Here is a 21933-nt window from a genome sequence, read left to right as displayed (position 1 = left end):
CCTTTGGAATTAATAAAAAAGATGATGGGTTTCTGTTTTAATAATAATCATAATTCAAATAAAAATTCGATGGATGGTATCTATTTTAATAATAACTGTAATTCAAGAGCTATTTTCTACAATGACAGGGTAAGTGCTTTTCTGTTATCCTGCATTCCTTCAAATTTTCCTAGAAACATCATCACCAATTGCCCTGCTCTGGACATGACCTGATCTGGTGTTTAGAGGGGCTTTGGGCTGATTACACACTCTCTTTGTAGCATCTGTAAAATGGATAAGAATAATATACCTACACAAATCATATGTACACACACACGTATAACACACAGGTATAGATACATATATGGATAGATATGCATACACATACGTACCTATACATATGTATATATAATGTACACAAAGGTCTGTTGTGAGAATTAAATGAATTATACAAGTAAATGGCTTAGAACTGTGCCTGGCCCATAATAAATTGCATACATGTTAATCATTATTATGGATCTAGGGCTCATAAATTTGAACTTTACATCTGGCTCTATTTTGATGATTTAAGATTCTCAATAGCCACCGATGTTGTGCACAACCCTAAGTTAAACATAAAACTGAAGGATTCTGAGCTGGCTTTCAGAATGTTTGCTGATTGATTTTTTGTTTTGCTTCTTGCAAGGAAGATATTGAGGACACAATGAACACACTTATTTTCCAAAGAGGACATGTGCTAGAGAGGGTACTCGGGAGACCATGCCACAAAGCTTAGCTTTTTCAGCCCCAGGAAGGGTTGAATGTTCTTCCCAACAGGGACTCAATGCCTCCTGGCAGGGAGGCACCTCTATGGGTGGACAAGGGCATCCTTTCAGATTCCTGTTTTCCTGAACTTCCCAGTGCCATATTCCAGACAAGGCACTTGCCTCTGCCTCTTCCAAGGCAGCCTGGAGGTCGGACTTTTCCTGCTCCACTTGCTTCTTGGTCTTTTCTACTTCCTGGAGGTTCTTGCCAGTTTCTGCAATCTGCTCAGTTAAGTCAGAAATCTCTTCTGCAAAGGACAGGCTTGATTTAGGCTGTTGCAACAGACTCTAGCTTATAGCATAGCTACACTTTTGCCAGGCAATTTAGGGGTTGGCAGCTCACTCGTGACATTCACATAGGAGAGAATACAGGGAAGCCATTCAGATGAGGTGTCGGTAAGACCAGATGTGTTGTCTCACCTGTGCTATGCAGAGGGGTGAGCGACAAGGATAGAACACTTTAATAAATCCTAAAACTTTACAAAGAATGCAACAGGATCACCGAGAGAGCCAGGAAATGCATAAGCTGGCAGAAGCTTTAGAAAGCACTGGATTTTGGTCTTCTAATTTTATAGGGCAAAAGTCTGAGGTCCTAAGGGATTTAGCGACATGCACAAAGATGCAAAGCCACTAAGAATCCCTGTAGGATCTTGTTCTCTAAAAAAGTGGGCATTGTAACCCATTGTGCCTTCAGTTCTTAAAAATAAAACTAAGCTGTTCCTAAGCTGATCTTATGCTCATTAAGGCACAGGATCCAAGACCTGGGGCCCATTGAGCAAATGGGATGCATGTGGGGAGAAGATTTGGTAGAGTAGTGGGAGGGAGGAGGCAGTGGGCAAATTGGGGAAGGGGATGGCAGGAGGAAAAGAGGAAATATTATACAGCTGGGGCCCCAAGAGAGCTCACCTTGCAGATTTTTGTTCTCCCGCTTCAACGTCTCTAACTGTTCCACCACCTCTTCATAGGCGTTCCTCATCTTGAAGATTTCAGTACTAAGCGACCTGGACTCTTTCTGAGCAGCTTCCAGCTCAGCTTGACTCTCATCCAGTTTTTGCTTCCATTCTGCAAGGACCTGGGAGATGATAAAGGGCCATGTGAGAAGCAGAGGGGGCTGGGGGAGTTGAAAGTCTGCTCAAACAAGGGCTATTAGTAATGCCAAGGCTTCCGACTTTCATCTTTGGGGGGTCAAAGAAGAGGAGGGGTCCTGCTCTGGACCACTGGCTACAATCTTTGCTTTTCTGGATTCTTTTATTATTTATTTATTTTGTAGTCCTGGGGATTATTACCAGGGGTACTCTACTATTGAGCTATATCCCTACTCTTTTCATTTTTTATTTTGAGAAAGGGTCTTTCTAAATTGCTCAGTGTGGCCTCAAAACTTGCAATCATCCTGCCTCAGCTTCCCAAGTAGCTGGTATCACAGGCATGCACTCTGGTGCCAGACCTCTGCTGGATTCTTAAAGATACAGATTGAGTATCCTTGATTTTAAATTCTTGGGAAAAGAAGTGTTTCCGACTTCAGATTCCTTTGAATTTGGTAGTGCTCATGTGTGTATGTGTGTACATAAATTTAACTATATACATTAAATCTCATTTTGATATCTGTATAAAATGAGATTTATTGGGGATGAGGCCCAAGTCTATACACAACATTTATTTGTGTTTCATATACAGCTCATACACTTGGCCTGAAGGTAATTTTATACATTTTTAGTTCATGTGCATTTTAATTGCAATATATCACATGAGGTCAGTCTGAAATTTTTTCACTTGGGACATCGTATTAATGCTCAAAAATTTTTGGATTTTGGAACAGTTTGGCTATTTGGATTAGGATATTTACCTGTATTACAATCTCAATATAATCTGAATTAGCTCTAAAACTAAAATTCCCTTCAGAGGGACTGTCACAAAAGTAAAGAGAGACTCAGAGTCCTCCAAACTGAGAATTAATGTTCTAGCTGGGGGCCTTGTCAAATGTGGGTGCATCTCACACATCCAAATGTGAAAGCCTGTCACTCTGACCACCACCTCCATTAAGCGGTTGGGGAAGGACCTTATCGAAGTTCCTCTGCTTCTTGTCCAGAGTGGCGCAGGCTGTGTTGGCTCGCTCCAGGTCCAGCATTAGGTCATCCACTTCTCCCTGAAGCCTCTGCTTGGTTTTCTCCAAGGAAGCACACTTGGAGTTTGCAGTCTCTGTGTTCTCCTCTGCCTCCTGGAGCCTCTGGGCCAATTTCTTCCTAAGAGAACCAGATTTTTTTTTCCCTTGTATTGTCAAAAGTGGGATATTTTAAGAATGTAACTTGTCAGGTTGAAAAAGAACTGTCTGGAAGGATTGAGCAAGACTTAGCATTTGAGTGGAAAGGATCCAAGTACAGTCATGTATCACATCATGACATGTCACAGAGCACATACAACTGGGGTTCCATGAAATTGTAATGAACCTGAAAAATTCACATCTAGGGACATGGTAGCCATTGTTATATGTAGTGAAATGCATTACTTCGTATGTTTATGGAGATGCTGTTATAAACAAACCTACTGTGCTGCCAGTCATATAAAGGTATGATACATATGTTTGTATACAGTACACAGTACCTGATAGTGATAAAAAGCAATTCTGTTAATGATGTATATTTTTATTATACTATACTTTTTTTGTGTGTGTGTGGTGCTGGAGATTGAACCCATAGCCTTCGCATGCTAGGCAAGCTCTCTGCCGCTGAGGTACACCACCAGTCCTATTTTAACCTTGTTACTGTTTTTTTGGAGTGTACCCCTTCTACTTATTAAAAAAAAGTTCACTGTAAAACAGTACATCCCGTGATGCCATCATTCATCTTGTATTTACCATGGATCTTGATCATATCAAGAGGACATATTAAGTGATTGGCCTATATCATTTAGGTTTGTGTAAGGAAATCACAGGATGTTTGTACAGCACAGAAATTGCCTCATGATTTGTCTCTCAGAACTTATCTCTGTCATGAAGCAACATGATTGTATCTCTGGAATAATCCCAAAATGCTTGGTGACAAAGAAGGTCCCTAAGAAGCTACCGAGGGGGCCAGAAGAAAGAGTTCCCCACAAGAAAGAGGAGACCCCAAGAGAATGGGAAATGGTTATCTGAATGGTTAAGAAACTGTAACAAGAGAGTCTCTCCAGGTAGGAAGTCCTCTCTGCCTCTTACGATGTGTCCAGGGGTCACCTGTCCTATTGTAACCTTAGAGCCCATACTTGGCCTCCTCCAGCTCCTCTGTGCGCTGGATGGCATCAGTCTCATACTTGGTCCTCCACTGGGCAACCTCACTGTTGGCCTTGGACAGCGCCCTCTGCAGCTCGGCTTTGCCTTCCTGCTCCTCCTCATACTGCTCCCGCAGCAGGTCACAGTCATGGCGGGAGGACTGCAGGGCGTGGGCCAGGGCATTCTTGGCCTGGGAATTACAGTGGTGACAAATTGCAAAAAATATATGATTCTTTCCCAGATTAAGGTATTTTTCATTGAAATAGCTTTTCCCTAACTAGGATCATTCCCATACTATCTTCAAAACATTTGCCATATCAGCATATCACCTGTTTAGTTTTCTTAAGTTTGCTTTTTAATTATATTTGACTATTCCACAATAGCCAGGAGAAAACCATTAACATTTGCCATAAACAGCAGGTAACCATAAAAACAAATGCAATGGAAATAAAGCAATATTATCGCTGCTTATCTTGGCACTGTCACCTGCTATGACTCTGTGTCTAAAGCCTTCTTTTTATTGCTTGATAAAGTAAATAAACAAATTCTAAAGATTTGTCCAAATTGAGACCTTTTTCCTGGACGTCATCAGAAGGATTGAAACAGAATTAAAAAGGGAACAATTTTCTCACTACTTGATGCAATGTTATTGAATGCTATAACCAGGAGAAATCTGAGAGCATCTTTTGGTGTCATCAGGGGGATGTGTCCCCACACTGGGGACTGTGGAAATGGGCTGTACTGTTTCCAGGGCTCCACCTCCTGTCTCAAGTGAGACAGGACATGCCCAGAGGTCTCTTCACTCACTCACTGTCATCTGGATAGGGTGAAAGTTTAACTCAAGATGCTATAATGGTTGTGAAACACCCTCTGGTGCTACCATCAAAGAAAAGAGTTCTGTCGACCTGGTGCAGTAATTTGTGTATTTTTTTCATCATTTTAAAAAACACAGTATGATATGTCAAGATAATTGTACTGTCATGTGTAACTAATTAAAACAAATAAAAAATAAAATAATTAGTTGAAAAGAAAAAAAAATTATATTTTCAAACTAAAAACAACAACAACAACAACAACAAAAAACACAAACTGCAAAACACTACCTGAGAAGGAAAACTTACTGCTTTTGTTTCCTGGCTAAAGGAGAGCCTCATTCCTAAAGTAGACCTTGTCATTACTTGTTTGTAATCTGGTTCTCACCATTCCCTGCCTCCCTTTAGTCTACTGAAAACCTTTACCGGGAATAGAAATATGGGAGGTTAAGTATAACATTTGTTCTTTTACAGAAGGGAAAAATGGGGGCTTGGAAAAATTTCTAAAAGATTGCCCTATAGGTCATGACCAGTGCACAGTAACCCCAGCTTTCCATTTATGCAGTTTTGTGGGCTTCTGGATTCCTATTCTAATAATTGAACACACATCATTAGCATTTACTGAACATCTACTATGTGTACTGTCCTACTAGGACTGCACCTACTAAGTGCTACTAGGGTGTGGGAAAATTATTCTGGCTCTTCAGGAGTGAACAGGATAGTGGGAAAACATGTATTATAAACACAAGTGCCTAGATTCTGGAATCAAGGATATGAATATCTCAAGGGAGTCCCCCAGACCATATAGTCTTTTGGGAGAAAGGGTACTTAGAAGCAGGTGTTATAGGTGTAATGAAGAATAAAGAGGAAGAATTCCAAGGGGCTTGGATGAATCATTGGGCAGAGGTGAGCAAATTAGCACAGTGATGGTGGGGAGGAGATGCTCCCAGCTGAAGAGGGAAAATTATTTAACCACCCTGTGGAGGATAGAGGTGCTCGGAGATGAGAAAGGAGATCCAATGTCAAGGTACTTAAACTTTAAGGAGCAGGTTCCCACCATATTACAAGGCAGACTTTTTAATGTAGCTCTGCCTTCAACCTGCCTAAGTGAAGTGATTGTGCTCCTCAGCTTCTCAGGTTCTATCTGCTGTGATGTGGCAATTCTCAAAGAGGTGTCCTTACCTTGGTTTCTTCTTCTAGTTGTCTCTTAATCTCCTCCAGCTGCTGAGTGAGGGCCTGCTTGCTTTTGGTCAGCTGTGAAATCAGAGAGTCCTTCTCTTCCACTTGGTGGCTCAGCTCCCCTACCAAACAGATGGGACCCCCACATCAGCAAAGCCGACCGCCCTCCCCTGGGGCCTACCCAGACCCCACAGCCCTGACTGTTCTCACCATTCTGGGTCTGAAGTCTTGCCTTCTGCATATTCAGATCATGGATTAGCTGGGTCTGTTGATCATCCTTGGCTTTGATCTCATTAAATTGATCTTCCACAGACCGGCACATTCTTTCCATGTTACTCTTGGGGGGTGGGGTGGGAGTGGGAGATAAAAGTCAACACAAATGGCAAAAATGGCTTTCTGGTACTTGATATTGAACTGGACAGTTTGATAATTTGATTTCTTATTAGGTAAAATAATATAACATAGAAAAGATAAAGGTCAGTTTAAAAAATCATAATCAGGTCAGAATTGCCTCATTTTTATTTGTGATTGCTGCTTGATGACCAGTAACCTGGAACAGTGGTTTTGGTAAGAATGTATTTAATGATTTATATGCAAACTTCTGAGAGGATGTCACTCAAAGAGACTCTGAGATTCTTGGAATATAAGTAATTCTGTTGGTAGGTGAATGGTGTTTGTGAGCAATGTGTTCATGTGACTCTGCTGAGGGTTTCATTGGATAATATAAACGATTCCCTGAGGTGACTTGGAGGGGTTCACCTTTATAAAGTCTGATTGGCCTATATTTTGGTGAAAATTTTTCAGCAACCTCATATATAATGCAGACCTCTTTCCTCTTCCTCCCACACCATAAAATGTAAAATAAATTGAGCATAAGCTTTTCCTTAGCTTGGGGAACATAAGATGGCAGAAAAGACAGGGATATTATATCCCAAAGGAGACCTCCAAGCACTCTGAATCTCTGAGAGGATGACATACACATGTAAAAGAATTCCATCAGGGGGAGTTGGAAAGGGGAAGGTAACACACAAGGAGAAAAATCAAAGAATACAATAACTTAAAAAAATATAAAGTAATAAGAAATGCTCCTTCCACTGGATTTGAAAATCAAGAGCTGAGAGCAAAAAGCAATTCTGGTGGGAGTGAAGCTGTAAGAAAGGCAGTGTATGGCGGGTGCTCGAGTTTCTTCTAACTCGGCTGACCCTGTAACAAGCTCCAGTCAGGGAATACTATGGTTTGGATGTGGTTTGTCTCCACAGGGTTCATGCACAGAAAGCTTGGTGCCCAGTGTGGCAGTATTGAGAGGTAACAGGACCTTTAAAGAGGTAGGACCTAAACCAGGTGTGGTGCTAGATGCCTGTAATCCCAGTAGCTCAGGAGGCTGAGGCAGGAGGATTGCAAGTTCAAAGCCGGCCTCAGCAACTTAGCAAGGCCCTGAACAACTTAGCAAGACTCTGTCTCCAAAAATAAACTCCCAAAACAACAACAACAACAAAGAAAGGGCTGGGGATGTGACTCAGTGGTTGAGCGCCCCCTAGATTCAATCCCTGGTGGGTGGAAGGAAGGAAGGGGGGAGGGAGGGAGACAGGGAGAAAGGAAAGAAAACGGTAGGGCCTAGTGGGAGATAAGTAGGTCATGAGGAGCCCATCCTCAGAAGGGAGTAATGCTAGTCTTGAGAGATTTAATTAGTTCCCATGAGAATGGATTATTATAAGAAGCCTGGCACCCGAGTGTCTCTTCTGCATGTGCCTCTCACCACTCTAACATATGCTCCTGCCATTGTGATGCCATCTACCATGGGGCTCTTAGCAGTGCTGAGAAGATGCCAGTGCTGTGCCCTTGAACCTTCAGAACTGCGAGCCAAATAAAACCCTTTTCTTTATCAAGTGTCCAGTCTCAGGTATTTTGTTATAGGAATGGAAATGGGCTAAGACAGAAAGTGAGGAAGAAATCAAGAGAAATCACAGGGAAGCCTGAACCAGACCCTAAACAAGGATAGAAAGAAGCTCCATAGGAACTACCTCCCCCCCGCCATTTTTTCTTGATGAACACCCAGACCTTCTGGGAATTCCTCTGTGGAAGACCCACACTTCACTGTTGCTTCTTCTAACCCAGCTAAACAGTTCCAAGAATAGCTCAGTGCACCTTGAAATGAGGACACTCCCGAATGGAGGAGCACACATAGCTGCTCTTTGAGAGAAGCTTTACCTGAAGTCATATGTAGAGGTGGGTTACTATGCAGCTGATGAAGTTAAGCTTCAGTGCACCCATCTGCATGGGCCCCAGAGAATTTGGGGAGCTGCAGTAAGTTTCAGGTGGGAAGGGGGAGCCCTCGCGAGCACAGTGTATTTCTCGGAAGGAATCTCTGGCAAATGGTTTAATGAGCCCTCAGAAGAAAGGAATCTGTTTTCTGGTTCTCTAATAATCTGAGATTTTTTTTTACTCTAAATAAATACTACCTTTCATATCTAATTTTCATAATTTTGCATATAGTTATCCCTCCTTATCTATGGGTTTCATGTCTTCAGATTTAGCCAACCACAGATTGAAAATATTTTTAAAAATTGCATCCCTACTGAATGTGTATAGTCTTTTATTTTTCTTTTCGTTATTCCCTAAACAATACACTGTAACAACTATTTACACAGCATGTACATTGTGTTAGGTATTATAAGTAATCTAGAGGTAATTTAAAGTGTATTGGAGTTTGTGCATAGGATATAAGCAGATACTGAGTCATTTTTACTTGAGAAACCTGAGCTGTGGATTTGATATCCATGAGGGTCTTGGAATCCAATACCCCATAGACACTGAGGGACAGCAACTCTTTTTTTTTTTTTTTAAAGAGCCCCAACCCTTCCAAGTTTTATGTGCTTTAATTACCATAAAACCTGGATCCACCCATGCTCATGCTCATAGGCACAACTTCATATTGACAATGGGGTAAGAAGATGGTGTAGATGCCTATAAATTTATAGATGCCTATAAGTCCCCTATGGTACAATCCATTGATAGGTTAGTTCTAGAACATGCCAGATGGACTGACGGCTTTCTGTAAGATTCAGGAAGGACCATGCCACTGTGAGGAGTGGCAGATCATTTGGTCAAGCTTGAATGATGCTGTGGTCTGCATGTTTGTGTCCCCCAACTCCCCAATTCGTATGTTAAAACTGAGTTCCCTGTGCAGTGGAGCTGGGAGGTGAGGCCTTCGTCGGGGGATTAAGTCTTGACGTTTTCACCTTCCTAAGGAATTAGTGTCCTTATCAAAGAAGCCATAGCTAGCTCCCTTCCTCTTCTGCCATTGAGGACAGGGTGGTAAGGTACCATCTTTGAAGCACAGAGTGAGCCCTCACTGGACACTGAATCAGCCGGCACCTTGATTTTTGACTTCCCAGTCTCAGAACTGTGAGTAATAAATGTCTGATCCTTAAATAAAGTGTCTTGCCACTTAAATATCTGTTGTTTATAAATTACAGCCCAAATGGAGAAGACACACATCTTAAATGAATTTGAGAAACTGGGAGCAAACAGAAGTGGGGGAGACGGTCTCAGTACAGAATATGCTGTATGTTTGGGGACATGGCCACGGGACAGGAGAACTTAGACTTAGCTGCCTTGCTTGGCCAGTCAGGTACCTTGGACTTGGAGACTGTCTCGATGTTGCTTGCCATGTCATCGATCTCCATCTTTAGCTCACTCTTCTCCTTTTCCAGCTTCTGCTTGACCCTCTGCAGGTTGTCAATCTGCTCCCCGAGTTCGGCCACAGTGTCTGCATGCTTCTTCCTCAGGGTGGCAGCTGTGGCTTCATGCTGCAGGGTGGCCTCCTCCAGGTCCCTGCGCAGTTTCTGGAACTCAGCCTCCCGCTTCTTGTTCATCTCAATCTGGGCTGAAGTGGCTCCACTGGCTTCTTCCAACATGTCGCTGATCTCCTCCAATTCCCTGGCCAGGTCTGAGCGTTGCTTCTCGATCTTGGCTCTGACCGTGTGCTCTGCTTCAATTTCTTCCTCCAGCTCTTCTGTGCGGGCCTAAAAGGGTCAGCATATCAGGAATGTTGTTTTGGGAGGGAACAACTCACTTTGTGAGGGACTGAGTGATGAGGAATTGGCAGCATGTAGTTAAGAATACATTATAACACTGAGTTAGTGGAACAAAATTGGAAATAACCTAGGTGTCCATTAATAAGGGAGTGATCAAATCAATTGTGGACTTTCTCTAGAAGTCTATGAAGTAGTTAAATGCTGATCCATGCCTACCTACCCTGGATAGCACCACAGAAAATAATGATCAATGAAATATGTGAGTTATAGAATGATGTGCTCAGTATGAAAATTTTTATGCTAAAAATGCAAAGAAACAAAATATTGCATAAATATATTCTATATATTTTCTTTGGATCTTAAATGTGCACAGACAGACATAGCAAAAAATCCACCAGGATGTACATCTGATTGAAACTGGTAGTTACTCTGAGAAACTCAGAGATCACTGGGCTTAGGAACAGTGGCAATGCTTCTCTATTAATAATATTTAGTTTTATTGGTCATATATTTTATTCTTTCCAAGGAAATACGTGTATGTTACTTAGAAAATTAAAATATTAATTTCAAAAATTAAAAGAAAAGTCAGTTGCAGTAGTGCACGCGTGTAGTTCTGAGCTACTCGGGAGGCTGAAGCAGGAGAATCATTTAAGCCCATGAGTTTGAGACCAGCCTGGGCAAAAAAAAAAAAAAAAAAACCAGGACATTTTCTCCAGCTTCCAATAGGAAGAAGAAAAGAAGCTCAAGGACCACAGGGGGAAAGAGCAAAGAGGGGTGCAGGGGCACTTGCCAAGGGATTTCCGCAGTTGGGAAGGTTTTGACACTTTTACCTGTAATTCTTTAATCTTCTTTTGCAATTGCAAACTGTGAACTTGTTCATCATCGATTTTGGTTTGTAACTGACTGATTTCAAATTCCTTCCTGCAAGTAGATTTTTTAAAAAAATAAAAGAACATGAGATACAAGCTTTTTAAGGGTGGGAAAGTTGGCTTTCAAGAGCCAATGGAGAGGTAGAAGATAAAATAGCTACTTCTTCAATTTCTCCTCTGCTTGCTGTTTGTCATTTTCTAGATCCATGATGGACTCCTGGGACATTTTCAGGTCTCCTTCCAGCTTCCTCTTTGCTTGCTCCAGGTCTGCCCGCAGTTTCTTCTCCTGCTCTAGGCTGCCTTCGAGCTGGGAAGACATAGGCAGAAAGTATGGAACCCTGCTACCAAAATGAGCTCAGCCCCTTCAGTCAGTGCAGCCACACACCTGGCCCATGGCTTCCTGGGCTCCTGTAGAGTGCTGGCCATAAGCACCTACCCTGGAAGGAAGCAAGTCTTCCCCCTCTTCCCTCTTCTTGCAAAGAGAACCCTAGGGGATCCTTTGGTTGGCTCCTGGATGCTTCTTTCAGCCAATTCCCACTTGACCCTTTCTAGGACATATTCCCTGTAGGAGTCTGGCACCCATAGGTGGCTGTTCTTGCCCAGACAGGAACAAATGGGGGATTCTGTGAATGACACATGCAGGTCCAGATTGCACAACATAACCCCCCCACTACTTATTCTATGCAACTGTTGGGGGCATTTGGGCAAGGACTTCGTGTGTGTGTGTGTGTGTGTGTGTACAAATAGGCACAGGGAAAGGAGGGAATGGAGGGAAAGCACACCTACTCTGGCCTCAGAAGAGTATAAGAGACTTGGAAAAGTTCTAGACATAGAAGTGAAAAAAAATTAGAAAACTTCAAACCTGGTTCTCGTATTAAGAACAATAATGTCAAGCCACAGGATCAGCCTAGGTGTTGGTCAGCAGATGAATGGGTAAAGAAAATGTGATATACATACATGTGTGTGTGTGTGTGTGTGTGTGTGTGTGCGTGCTCATGCATTAATAGGTGTCCATTAATAAGGAACCGATCAAATCAATTGTAGACTTGCTCTAGAAGTCTATGAAGCACTTAAATGCTGATCCTTGCCTACCATGGATAGCACTATGGAACATAACGATGAATGAAATAAGTGGAGTTTTACTCAGCTATAAAGAAGAATGAAATTATGTAATTAGCTGGTAAATGGATGGAACTGGAGAACAACATACTAAATGAAATAAGCCAGTCTCAGAAAGTCAAAGGTCAAATATTGTCTCTTATATGTGGAAATTAAAGAGAGAGGTAGAAAGAGGAATAATAATAATAATAATAGTAATAATAATAATAATAATGGATCTCTGAAAATAAAAGGGAGACCACTGTGACCAATAGAGTAGAGGTAGGGACAAGGGGAGGGCATGGGTGGGGACCAGGGAATGAAATCTACCAAATTCTGCTATGTACGCATACAAATATACCACAGTGGATACTGTTGGATATATAACCATAATACACTAATTAAAATAATAAAAATAAAAAACAGAAGTGACCAGCAAAATAGAAGCATAGCAGGGGAGGGAGGAAGGGAGGGAGAGTGAAAGGGGAATGAGGTTGACCAGATTATGTTTTGAGCATGTGTAGATATGGCATAATGAATCCCACTGTTATGTATAATTGTAATGCACCAACAAAAAAAATAAAGTTTGCTCTTAGCGAGCACGAGAGAGAATATAAGAATGTATTATGATGTGGAATATATTAATTTTCAGAGCCACAACTAGAACTAGTGTTTCTGTGGCTAGGGATTGAACCTAGAACCTCATATATACTAGGCAAGTGCTTTACCCCTGAGCTACACTAGCTCCAAATGGAACTAGTTTTTAATAATTTTAGAACAGGATTGGAGGTTTTGGAACCCAAATGAGCTACAAGTGGATGGTAATAATGATGAAGATGGTGATATAATAATAATATTAGCAGCCGAGGTCTTAACTCGATTTTTCTATGTGATAAACTTCCCATGGAAACCTTCCAAGGTAGAGCTATTTGTGTCCCCATTTCATAGGGTGGAATTGGAGGTTCACAAGGTTAAGTGACCTGGTCATTATTCCAGACTTCTTTGGGGTCAGGCCAAGGCTGAACTCAGGGTTCTGATTCCAGGACTGGAACTCTGGAGCACCCTATCATGTTCATCCCCTCTCTTGCCTGCACCTCCACCAGTAATAGACACTGCATCAGAGGAATCAGATGCACTTACATCATCTATTTGCTGTTCCAGCTTGATATTTACTTTGATTAGACCATTGACTTTATCTTCTTCGACCTGCAGATCATCCAGCGTTTGCTGATGGGCTTCCTGTAGCGATTTCTTTTCTTTGGTCAGCTTAGAAATGTTTTCTTCAAGTGCTGTCATTTCTTCAGACAGATTCTTGACCTAGAGAATAACACCACCAATTTAATATTGAAACAATTAAACTCTAAGCTTCCAATAACAAATGTAATTGCTGTGTTGGGCGTGGTGGTGCGTGTAATCCCAGCTGCTCAGGAGGCTGAGGCTGGAGGGTTACAAGTTCAAAGCCAGCTTCAACAACTTAGCGAGAGCCTATCTCACAATAAAACAATAAAAGGGATGGGATGTGGTTTAGTGATTAAGCATCCCTGATATCAATCCCTGATACCAAAAAAAAAAAAAAAAAAAAAGAAAAAAAAAGTGATTGTTGTCTCTCTTCCTCTGACTACTGTGCTTTTTTACTTCCTGGAATTGACAATCTCTCAGTTTTTTTGTTTTTAGGATGGGGGCTCACTATGTTACTTAGGCTGGCCTTAAACTTTTGGGGTCAAGTGATCCTGCCTCCGCCTCCCAGTAGCTGGAATAGGGGCATGTGCCACTGTGCCCAAACAGTCTCTCAGTTTTTTTAAAATCTGCCTTGTTGCTCTCTCATGATGTCTCAGATTCTCCCATTAGAATTATTTTTTCAAGGAGCACATTCTATTTTATAACAAGGGACATTGTTAAAATGCAAATATGCTACCTCTGAAAGGTAACATATCAATCTATATTCATTCGTAATGTATAATGTATCTGCAGGTATTTATTAGGTTGGCTGATGGGGGTTTAGAATGAGGCAGGAAGGGAAGGAAAGGCATGAGGTATTATGCAAGAAAACCCTGAGGGGAATCTGGTGTTGTCAGGGTGTGTGGTTAGGGCACTTTGAATAGAGCTCTAAGGCATTAAATAAAATTACTTTCCCTGTACACATCTTTCAAATCTGAGGTTGCCCTTTCTTGACCCATGAGCTGAATCTGGCCCCAAACATATTTTCTTTCATTTACAATTTTTGAAATGTTATCAAATTGGCGGGTAAAAAGAAATTTCACATAAAATCTCAATTTCTGGCATCTTGTGGAAAAGTAGAAGCTCTGGCAATGCTGGATAGACATTTCTACCTGAAGGTAGTTGGCTGGTGATTAGTCAAGGCTACTATATGTGGCCAGGGTTCACAGTCTCCACCCTTTCCTATCATCTATGTTCATCACTCTCAATTGTCTATCCCACATTGACTCCGAGTATTAACTGCCATTGTTATCTCATATCCAGCAGACCTCAGCCCTTACCCCTCCTCATGGGTGACCACTGTGGTATGAATCATGCCATGTGTTTTTACATATCTTTGCCACATATATATTTCTGTCCTGTGTGCATGCTGGATATTCCATTTTTCCTCATATTTCTCCCCACTAGTCCTAGGTATTTATTGTCTATCTTTGATGCCCCGTGTGTGTGCACAAGTCTTTTGCTCCCCAAAGCTGCGTGGTATTCCCTGGTATGCATCCGGCATGTTCTGCCTCTCTGTTCCCCCAGGGGTGGACCTGGATATTTCCTGCAGCTCTCCCACAGGCAATGCTGCTATAAACCTCCTTGCATATGCTCCTGCTCCAATCTCCCTCCTCTTTACAGCGGGAAAGTGGGGACTGGTGGGGAGACGGGGGCGGGGTGGTGGTGGTGGTGCCCACTTTGTCCATCTGTGGACTGGTGGAAGACTTCCTTGGTCTGCACACTTCAGAATCTCTGAGTCGTAGAGTATGTGGTTCTTAATTCAATTTTGTAATTCCAAAAGACCTTCCCAAAGGCTGCATCTGTTTATAACCTGCCAGTAATTCATCAGGGTCCCTGAGCCTTACCTCCCTGCCAATCAGTCATTGGTATTATCTAGTTTTCTGCCTCCTTCACGATCTGTCTTGTTTCTCAGGCATTTTGGGTTTGCTATCCCTGTGCTGGGTGCTATGAGCAACAGAGATGAATATGAAACAACCTTCTCTCTTAAGAAAATGCTGGAAGTTTGTGGTACAACAAGGGAGAGTTGAGAAGAGCCTGCAGGTTGGAGAACAAGGCAAAGGGACCTAACTACCCTGAAGCTTGGCTCCTGCTCCAACCTCCCAGCAGGAAAGTGGAGACTGGTGGGGAGCTGGGGGCGGGGTGGTGGCGGTGGTACCCACCTTGTTCTCTGTCGCATGCTTCTCCTTTTCGACTCTTGTCAGGGTCAGCTCCAGGTCGTCAATGTCTCTCTTGAGAGAGGAGCATTTGTCTTCCAGATTCCTTTTCTTGGCCACCAGGTCAGAATTCATCTCCTCCTCCTCTTCCAGCCTCTCGGTCAGCTCCTTGACTTTGGCTTCCAGTTGGATCTTGCTTTTGATGAGACCCTCACACCGTTCCTCAGCGTCCATCAGATTTTCTGTTTCCTGAAAGTACCAGGTCATTATAAGTTTTCATCAGTCACTTGGCAAGCCTTAGAAGGAAAGGGACTGACCCTCTAAAAGTCCATCTCCTGTATCTACGCCAAGGAGTGGTTGTGCACACACATACACACACTCACATACATAGGTACACATGCGTGCGCGCGCGCACACACACACACACACACACACACTCCCTACATATCATCCACATACTCTCTTTTAGACCACCAAGGATATCATTTATTTAAGAGACAGTCACTTAAAGTGACTCAAAAGAGTTCATGGAGTTCCAAGTTCAGTTTATTTTATTTTATTCAGGACTAGGGGTGAAACCCTGGGGCACTCTACTTCTGAGCTACATCCCCAACTCTTTATTTTTTTATTTTGAGACAGGGTCTCACTAAATTGCTGGGACTGACTTCGAACTTGCAATCCTTCTTCCCCCAGCCTCTTGAGTTGCTGGGATTACAGATATGTACAACATTCATTTTAAAGAATAAAGCCTCTAGAAAGTTGTCTGATTATTTCATGTTTCCTAGCAAACACCAGTTGAAAAACAACTCATCTACTCCATATTATCCCATGTTAAGCTAGAATTTTCAAAACATGACTACCTTTTAATTTTCAACACAGAAGTGGCACCTGTGTGTCCTCGGCTGAGCCTCCTCAAGCCACAGAACATTACAATGAAAAACACATAAGAATCAGTGATTTAATAAGTCCATGTGCCAGAAGGCTCCGCAGTGAATCTCTCAGACAGATGAAGATTACTTAATTCTGTTCTTCAACAAAACAGGCTATATCTTCCCATATAAGAGAATTTTAAAAACTGGACATGCATGGCAGGGAAATGGATAGGAAGAGACCGGCAAGAATAAATGTAAATATTTATTGCACATCTTTAAACCTCAGGTATGTGCTCCCTGTAGTTCCCCAATAGCCATATGAGGTGGGTGTATTACTATGCCTATTTTACAGATGAGAAAACCAAGGCACAAAGAGAAGGGCCTTGTGTTAGATTACCTTCACTAACAAGTGAAGGATCTGGGATGTAAACGCAGGTGTCTTGCTCCAGAGGTTGTTATCCATTATCCATAGATAATAGGTTGTTATCTCACCCACTGTGCCTGGGAAAGTGTTCCTAAAAACTGTACTATACCGATTGGGAAAATGATAGGGGAGTTGAAAATTCTTGGCAATAAGGCAATAGGCGAAGAAAGTATTGGGGGATTTATTAAGAAGGAAAACCCACAAATGCCCTAACTTCTGGGAACTGCCAGAATTTGCATGCTGTAGATGTGGTTTCATTTTTCCTATTTATTTGATAAAAAAGTGTTCTCTAAACCAATTCTGAGTATAATACTGTCATTGAAAATCATGTGGAAAATGACTCATCTTTGAATTGAATCATCTCATTTGAATGATTTATTTTTATTGATAGGATTTTAAAAGACCTGGTGAACTCCTGACAGCTTTTTATTTTGAAGACACAAACAGCTCTCATATCTACAGCGAAACACGTCTAATTCTGCTACGGAAGACAGGGAGGGATCAGGGACAGCCCAAGTTCACTTTGCAGACATGATTTCTGGCCTGTGCAGACCTTGGGACCAGCGGCTGGCCTTCTACTGAAATACTCTGTATGACCACTGGGTGGCACCACTGCCTCTTGAATAGACTCCTTAAGGGGCCTCAACATTCTCCTTTTGAGTGATTTGCATTTTCAGAGAGGATGTACTTACAGACTGGACCTGCAACTGGAGGTCATTCTTTTCCTGCAGCAGGGAGACCATTTTCTCCTCCAGCTCCTTCCGCCGAGCCTCAGATTTGGCCAGGTCTTCCTTGGCCTTCTCAAAGTCCTCCTTCATGGTAGCCATCTCCTTCTCTGCCTCTGCACTCTTCAGCAAAGGCTTGATTTTAAAGAAGAGGTTCATCCAGGGCCAGTGCTTGACATTCATAAAAGAGCGGATGTTGTACTGGATGCAAAAGATGGAGTCCCTGTGCATTGGTTAGGACTCCAATTAATAAACCCCAGCAAGGCCTCGTCTGCCTCAACCCCCGCTTGCTCTCAAAGGACCCTAGGATCTGCATCCTTCCTGGTTGAATGGGAAGGAAGTACAGCCATGCTTCGCAGACCCTGTGGTTCCAGAATAGCTCTTCAAATGAGGGGCACAGGACAGAGCACGTGGAAAGGTTGGAAAGAAGAGAAGGCACAGGGCCATTGGTGGATCTCACTTTGCCTGGCTGCCTGCTGCACCACCCTGTTGAAAATCCTTTACCTGAGATCATCGGTGGATGCCTAGTGACCAATGCCATCAGCACATTTATTCAGACGATTGGGTCTTTCTCTCGCATTTGAATTATTAATCAAATCTCACTTCTTTGGAACTCCTTCTGCCTTTGATTTGCTGCTTTGTAGTATTTTGACATACAGACCCCCTCTTCCTGCTGAAGCATTGGTAGAACCCCATGACCTGTTTTAGGTGTCTCTTAGCCTCTTGCCCTGGGGGAATTGATTTGTTTTCCTAATTTTGATTGTTGCCTATGTCCCCGCATATTCTACACAGCTTCATAGAAATATACGTAAGTGCCTAAAAACTCACTTATGTCTCCATTAAACTGGTTCTTCTTTTGGAATATCTATACTTTATTTCCATGCCAGCTTCCATTGGCTTCACCAAACTGGATGCCTGGTGTATTCCTAGCACATGGTGGAGGTTCACTATGGCACTTATGGTGTTAGATCTACACCGGAAGACCAAACTGCCACCCAAGTTCCCTAATGCCCTCACATAACCAGTCATCCATGCTGCTTTTCTTTTCCTTGAATTATCCAAGCAATTAGACTCTTAAATATTTCCTTATTCCATGCCCTCCTCTCCCACCCATAGACTAAAGCTCAATTCAGGTCCTTGTCTCTTTAATTTGGACTTCCACTACAGTCGGGGTCATGACCCCTTCCATCCCCTCAGGTTCACTCTCTTCCCAGCTGCTAGAGTGACCTGATCCCTCACTCATCTCCTTATGTTCCTTCTGGAGTTTCCCCATCAACCAGAGGATGGGGACCCTCGCTACCTGCCTCATTCAGTATTCCAATAACAGTGACCTGCTTGTTGGTGTCCCTTCCAGATCATATTTTAAAACACGTTATGCAAAACTTTTTCCGAGGGGAAAAAAGTTCGTGCTGACCCATTCATGCCAACTCCAAAGCCCCAAGCATTTTGGGGGGCTTGCTTGTGTCAGGCCCCCATTCCCCTGACTATAACATTGCACTTATGTTAAAATTGGTCATGCCCATGTCTGCTTCCCCCTCCTCTGTGAGCTGCTGGAAGACAGGGTTCATTTCTGTATGAGATTGCTGCTCTGGAAATGTTGGTCAAATGAATGAAGGAGAGTCTCCCAGCAATAAAAGCAGGAAGTAACAACCAGCTGCTATGTGGGACGGGCAGGGTAACATAGAGGGAGAGTCTGCATCACCTCCTCTCCAACATCTTCTTAAACTCCAACCGCATTAGATACCCCCTGCACACGGCCTGCGTGCGTGTCATAAGGGTCACCAGCTTCTCATCTCTCATCTCCTCCAAAAGTCCCAGGAGTCCAGCTTTGAAAAATACCTGCATTCAAAGAGAGATGATCCCTGCTTTGTCTTCAGCAGGTGGTCAATTGAGTCTCTTGAAGGAGCCTGTTTCTGCCCAAGCCCACCCCTGGGTTGGAACTGGCGGCAGTTTAGCCTCCAGGACTCTTTCCCAGTGACTTTGGGGCAGTGAGATGACCCGTTCTAAAGTAGGTTCCAGGCCCACCAACTCATATGGACCAGTTCTGTCAGAGCTTATGCTCAGACAGTAAAAATGAGTCCAGAAAATCACACTAGTGCAACTGTACCCAGATGAGGTCTCCTTCTCTCCCTGCCCATCAACAAAGGCAGGTCTCACTCTCGGGTCCCCTGCACCAACTGTATGCAGTGGCAGAACTTACTCCATCTCCATGGAAGCCAAGGAAACAGAATACTCTGTGGACCATCTGAGGACCCCAGCCTGCCTCTTTCCAGGAGGTAGATCTTTGGAGTCAGGCCAGGACCGAAAGCCAGCCTTTGCCACTCAGTGGTTCCTATCTGACTTACCTCTCCATGTGACCTTGAGCATTGTCCTTGTCCTTGCCTTCCTGCCCTTACCCCCCATTTCCCCTGCCTTCCCAAGAACTGGATGAGGCATGCCCCCTGTCTCACCGGTTATTGTAAGGAGAATGAAATACATTTGGAAGGACTCATAACACATGTGCTCAATAACTAGCATCCATTTTATTGGTCATGATTACTCTGCTCAAGCCCTCACTGTCTCTGGAATCTTCTATGTTCTCATCTGTCTGTGGTTCTTTCTCTCCCTGAGTCTCTCTTCTTGTCTCCTTCTAGGACATAAAAGCTCCCCATTGCTATTCACTGGGGCTTCCAATCTCAGCTTCTAGTCACTTCAAGACCAATGTGGAGACCTAACCACAGAGCTTCCTTTATCTGGGCTTCAGATAAGGGATGGCCAGGTGGACCAGAAGAGGAAAGAGACTCTTCCCTCCATCCAACTAACAAGCAGTTAGAACTGTGGGTTCCCTGAGGGGTTGGGGGTGTGGTGAGATTCCAGTTCCACCTGTTCTCACCTTGGTGTGACCAAACCAGAACTGTTCCCGGTCCACATCGATAGAGTTCAGGAGCTTCTCTGAAGCATTTTTGCTGTCAATAAACTGCCCCTCTGGGATGGCGCTGGCATTGAGGATCCGATATCTAAAGAAAGGTGACAACACGCCTTAAATAGATTCAACTCCCAGAATGGTCCCATGCTTGAGACCAGGGCTTCCAGAACCTTCTGTTCCAGCCTTAGGAGGAAGTAGGATACTATCAGCTGCTCTGGGAGAGGGAGAGATTTAGGGGTTGGTACTAGGGCCATGGTAGAGAGAGAAAAGCAAAAAGGAAGCCCAGCAAGTGCACACAGGGCTGGAATTTTGCTTTCAGAGGCAATGGTTCGTATCTAATTTAAAAGAGCCTTGAAATCAGCTGTGACCTACAGACCTCAGTTCTCCTGCCTCTAGGGGGTCCCTGCTCCTCTTCTACTCTGGACATGGCCTGAACTTCCAAGCCCATAAGAGAGAGGTGGGAGGAGAGAGGAGGTCTGGAGCAGTGTGTCTTAACAGGGGCAATTTGGTCCCCGGGGATGTCTGAAGAAATATTTGATTGTCACAGCTTAAGGGTAAGAGCTGTGGGTTTGCTACCAGCTTGTTGGGCAGAGGCCAGGAATGTTGCTAAAGTCCTACAATGCACAGGACAGTCCCTTCATAAAGGATTATCTAGCTCCAAATGTCCATAATGTGGAGGTTGAGTCACTGTAGTCTAGAGTTACAAGCTAGAGGGCTCTGGCCTTGGGACCATTTAGGGCAGGCCCAGCACTCATTTTGAACATGGGATCACCCCCTAGCAAAAGGCAAAGTCCATAAAAACCCCAGGAAGCTTGTAAATTCACCAACTACCCTACCCAAGGAATGCTTTTGGGGAGAGCAAAAGGTGCCCTCAAATGGAGAGAGATGCAAAGACATGGTAACCTACCTCTGTTTGAAGTCAGCATAGAGAATCCTGCTGGGGAATCCTTTCCTGCAAATCCGGATGCCCTCAAGAACCCCATTACAGCGCAGCTGGTGCATGACCAGGTAGTGGTCCATCACACCTGGGAAGAGAACATCCTAAGGGGATGCCTGTGGCTTTTTCATTGTTCAGCTCCTTTTACTTTTTTGTTTTCTTTTTGTTTTTGATGTTGTTGTTGCGGTACAGAGGATTGAACCCACGGGTATTCCACCACTGAGCTGTATCTCCAGGTCTTTTGTAATTTTTTTTTTTTTTAAATTTTGAGACAGGGTCTTGCCCATTTTTCCAGGTTGATCTAAGACTTGCAGTCCTTTCGGCAAAACCTCCAGAGTTTCATGGCTCATTGTTCATCCTGGATGATCTGAGGCACCAGGAGCCACTCCCAAACACCCAGATTTCACTAAAGGTAATGCCAGCTTTAAGACGGGGGTTGGAGGTAGCTGAAACCTGCTTACAAGTTCCAGTATCTTTGGGAGAGTTTGGCACCCACAACCAAGGAAATGAGAGCCAACAGTTTGATCTTTACTCTACTTATAGCTCTGGATTCTAGCAAGGCTCTCAAAGAGGGCACATTAGGTATGGAGTGGTTATTGGGCTTCCTGTTAGATACCTTGAAATCCCTTCCTGTCTCTACACTATACAGATTTGTCTTTAGTGAGAGAAGAGAAA

At 43.3% G+C, this 21933-nt stretch overlaps 1 protein-coding gene across 1 annotated transcript in view; it reads right to left on the bottom strand.

Moving 5' to 3' along the window:
- Positions 1–21933, bottom strand: part of Myh13 (myosin heavy chain 13) — a 51727-nt gene that overhangs the window by 8481 nt on the left and 21313 nt on the right. The window contains exons 17-31 of the mRNA XM_046422095.1: positions 21229–21346; positions 20289–20412; positions 19119–19255; positions 17384–17639; positions 15402–15644; positions 13162–13338; positions 11085–11230; positions 10885–10975; positions 9653–10042; positions 6228–6354; positions 6021–6139; positions 4020–4216; positions 2839–3022; positions 1689–1854; positions 906–1030 (exon numbers count right to left, since the gene is read on the bottom strand). Of these exons, the coding sequence (XP_046278051.1) occupies positions 906–1030; positions 1689–1854; positions 2839–3022; positions 4020–4216; positions 6021–6139; positions 6228–6354; positions 9653–10042; positions 10885–10975; positions 11085–11230; positions 13162–13338; positions 15402–15644; positions 17384–17639; positions 19119–19255; positions 20289–20412; positions 21229–21346 (2600 nt within the window). The remainder of the gene's footprint in view (positions 1–905; positions 1031–1688; positions 1855–2838; positions 3023–4019; positions 4217–6020; positions 6140–6227; positions 6355–9652; positions 10043–10884; positions 10976–11084; positions 11231–13161; positions 13339–15401; positions 15645–17383; positions 17640–19118; positions 19256–20288; positions 20413–21228; positions 21347–21933) is intronic.

This window comes from Marmota monax, unplaced genomic scaffold, assembly GCF_021218885.2.
Source record: "Marmota monax isolate L192 unplaced genomic scaffold, Marmota_monax_Labrador192_F-V1.1 WCK01_AAM20220418_F8-fsc00521, whole genome shotgun sequence".
In the NCBI taxonomy this organism is placed as follows: Eukaryota; Metazoa; Chordata; class Mammalia; order Rodentia; family Sciuridae; genus Marmota; species Marmota monax.
Note: the sequence above shows the minus strand (reverse complement) of the source record. Positions and strands in the feature narration are given on the sequence as shown.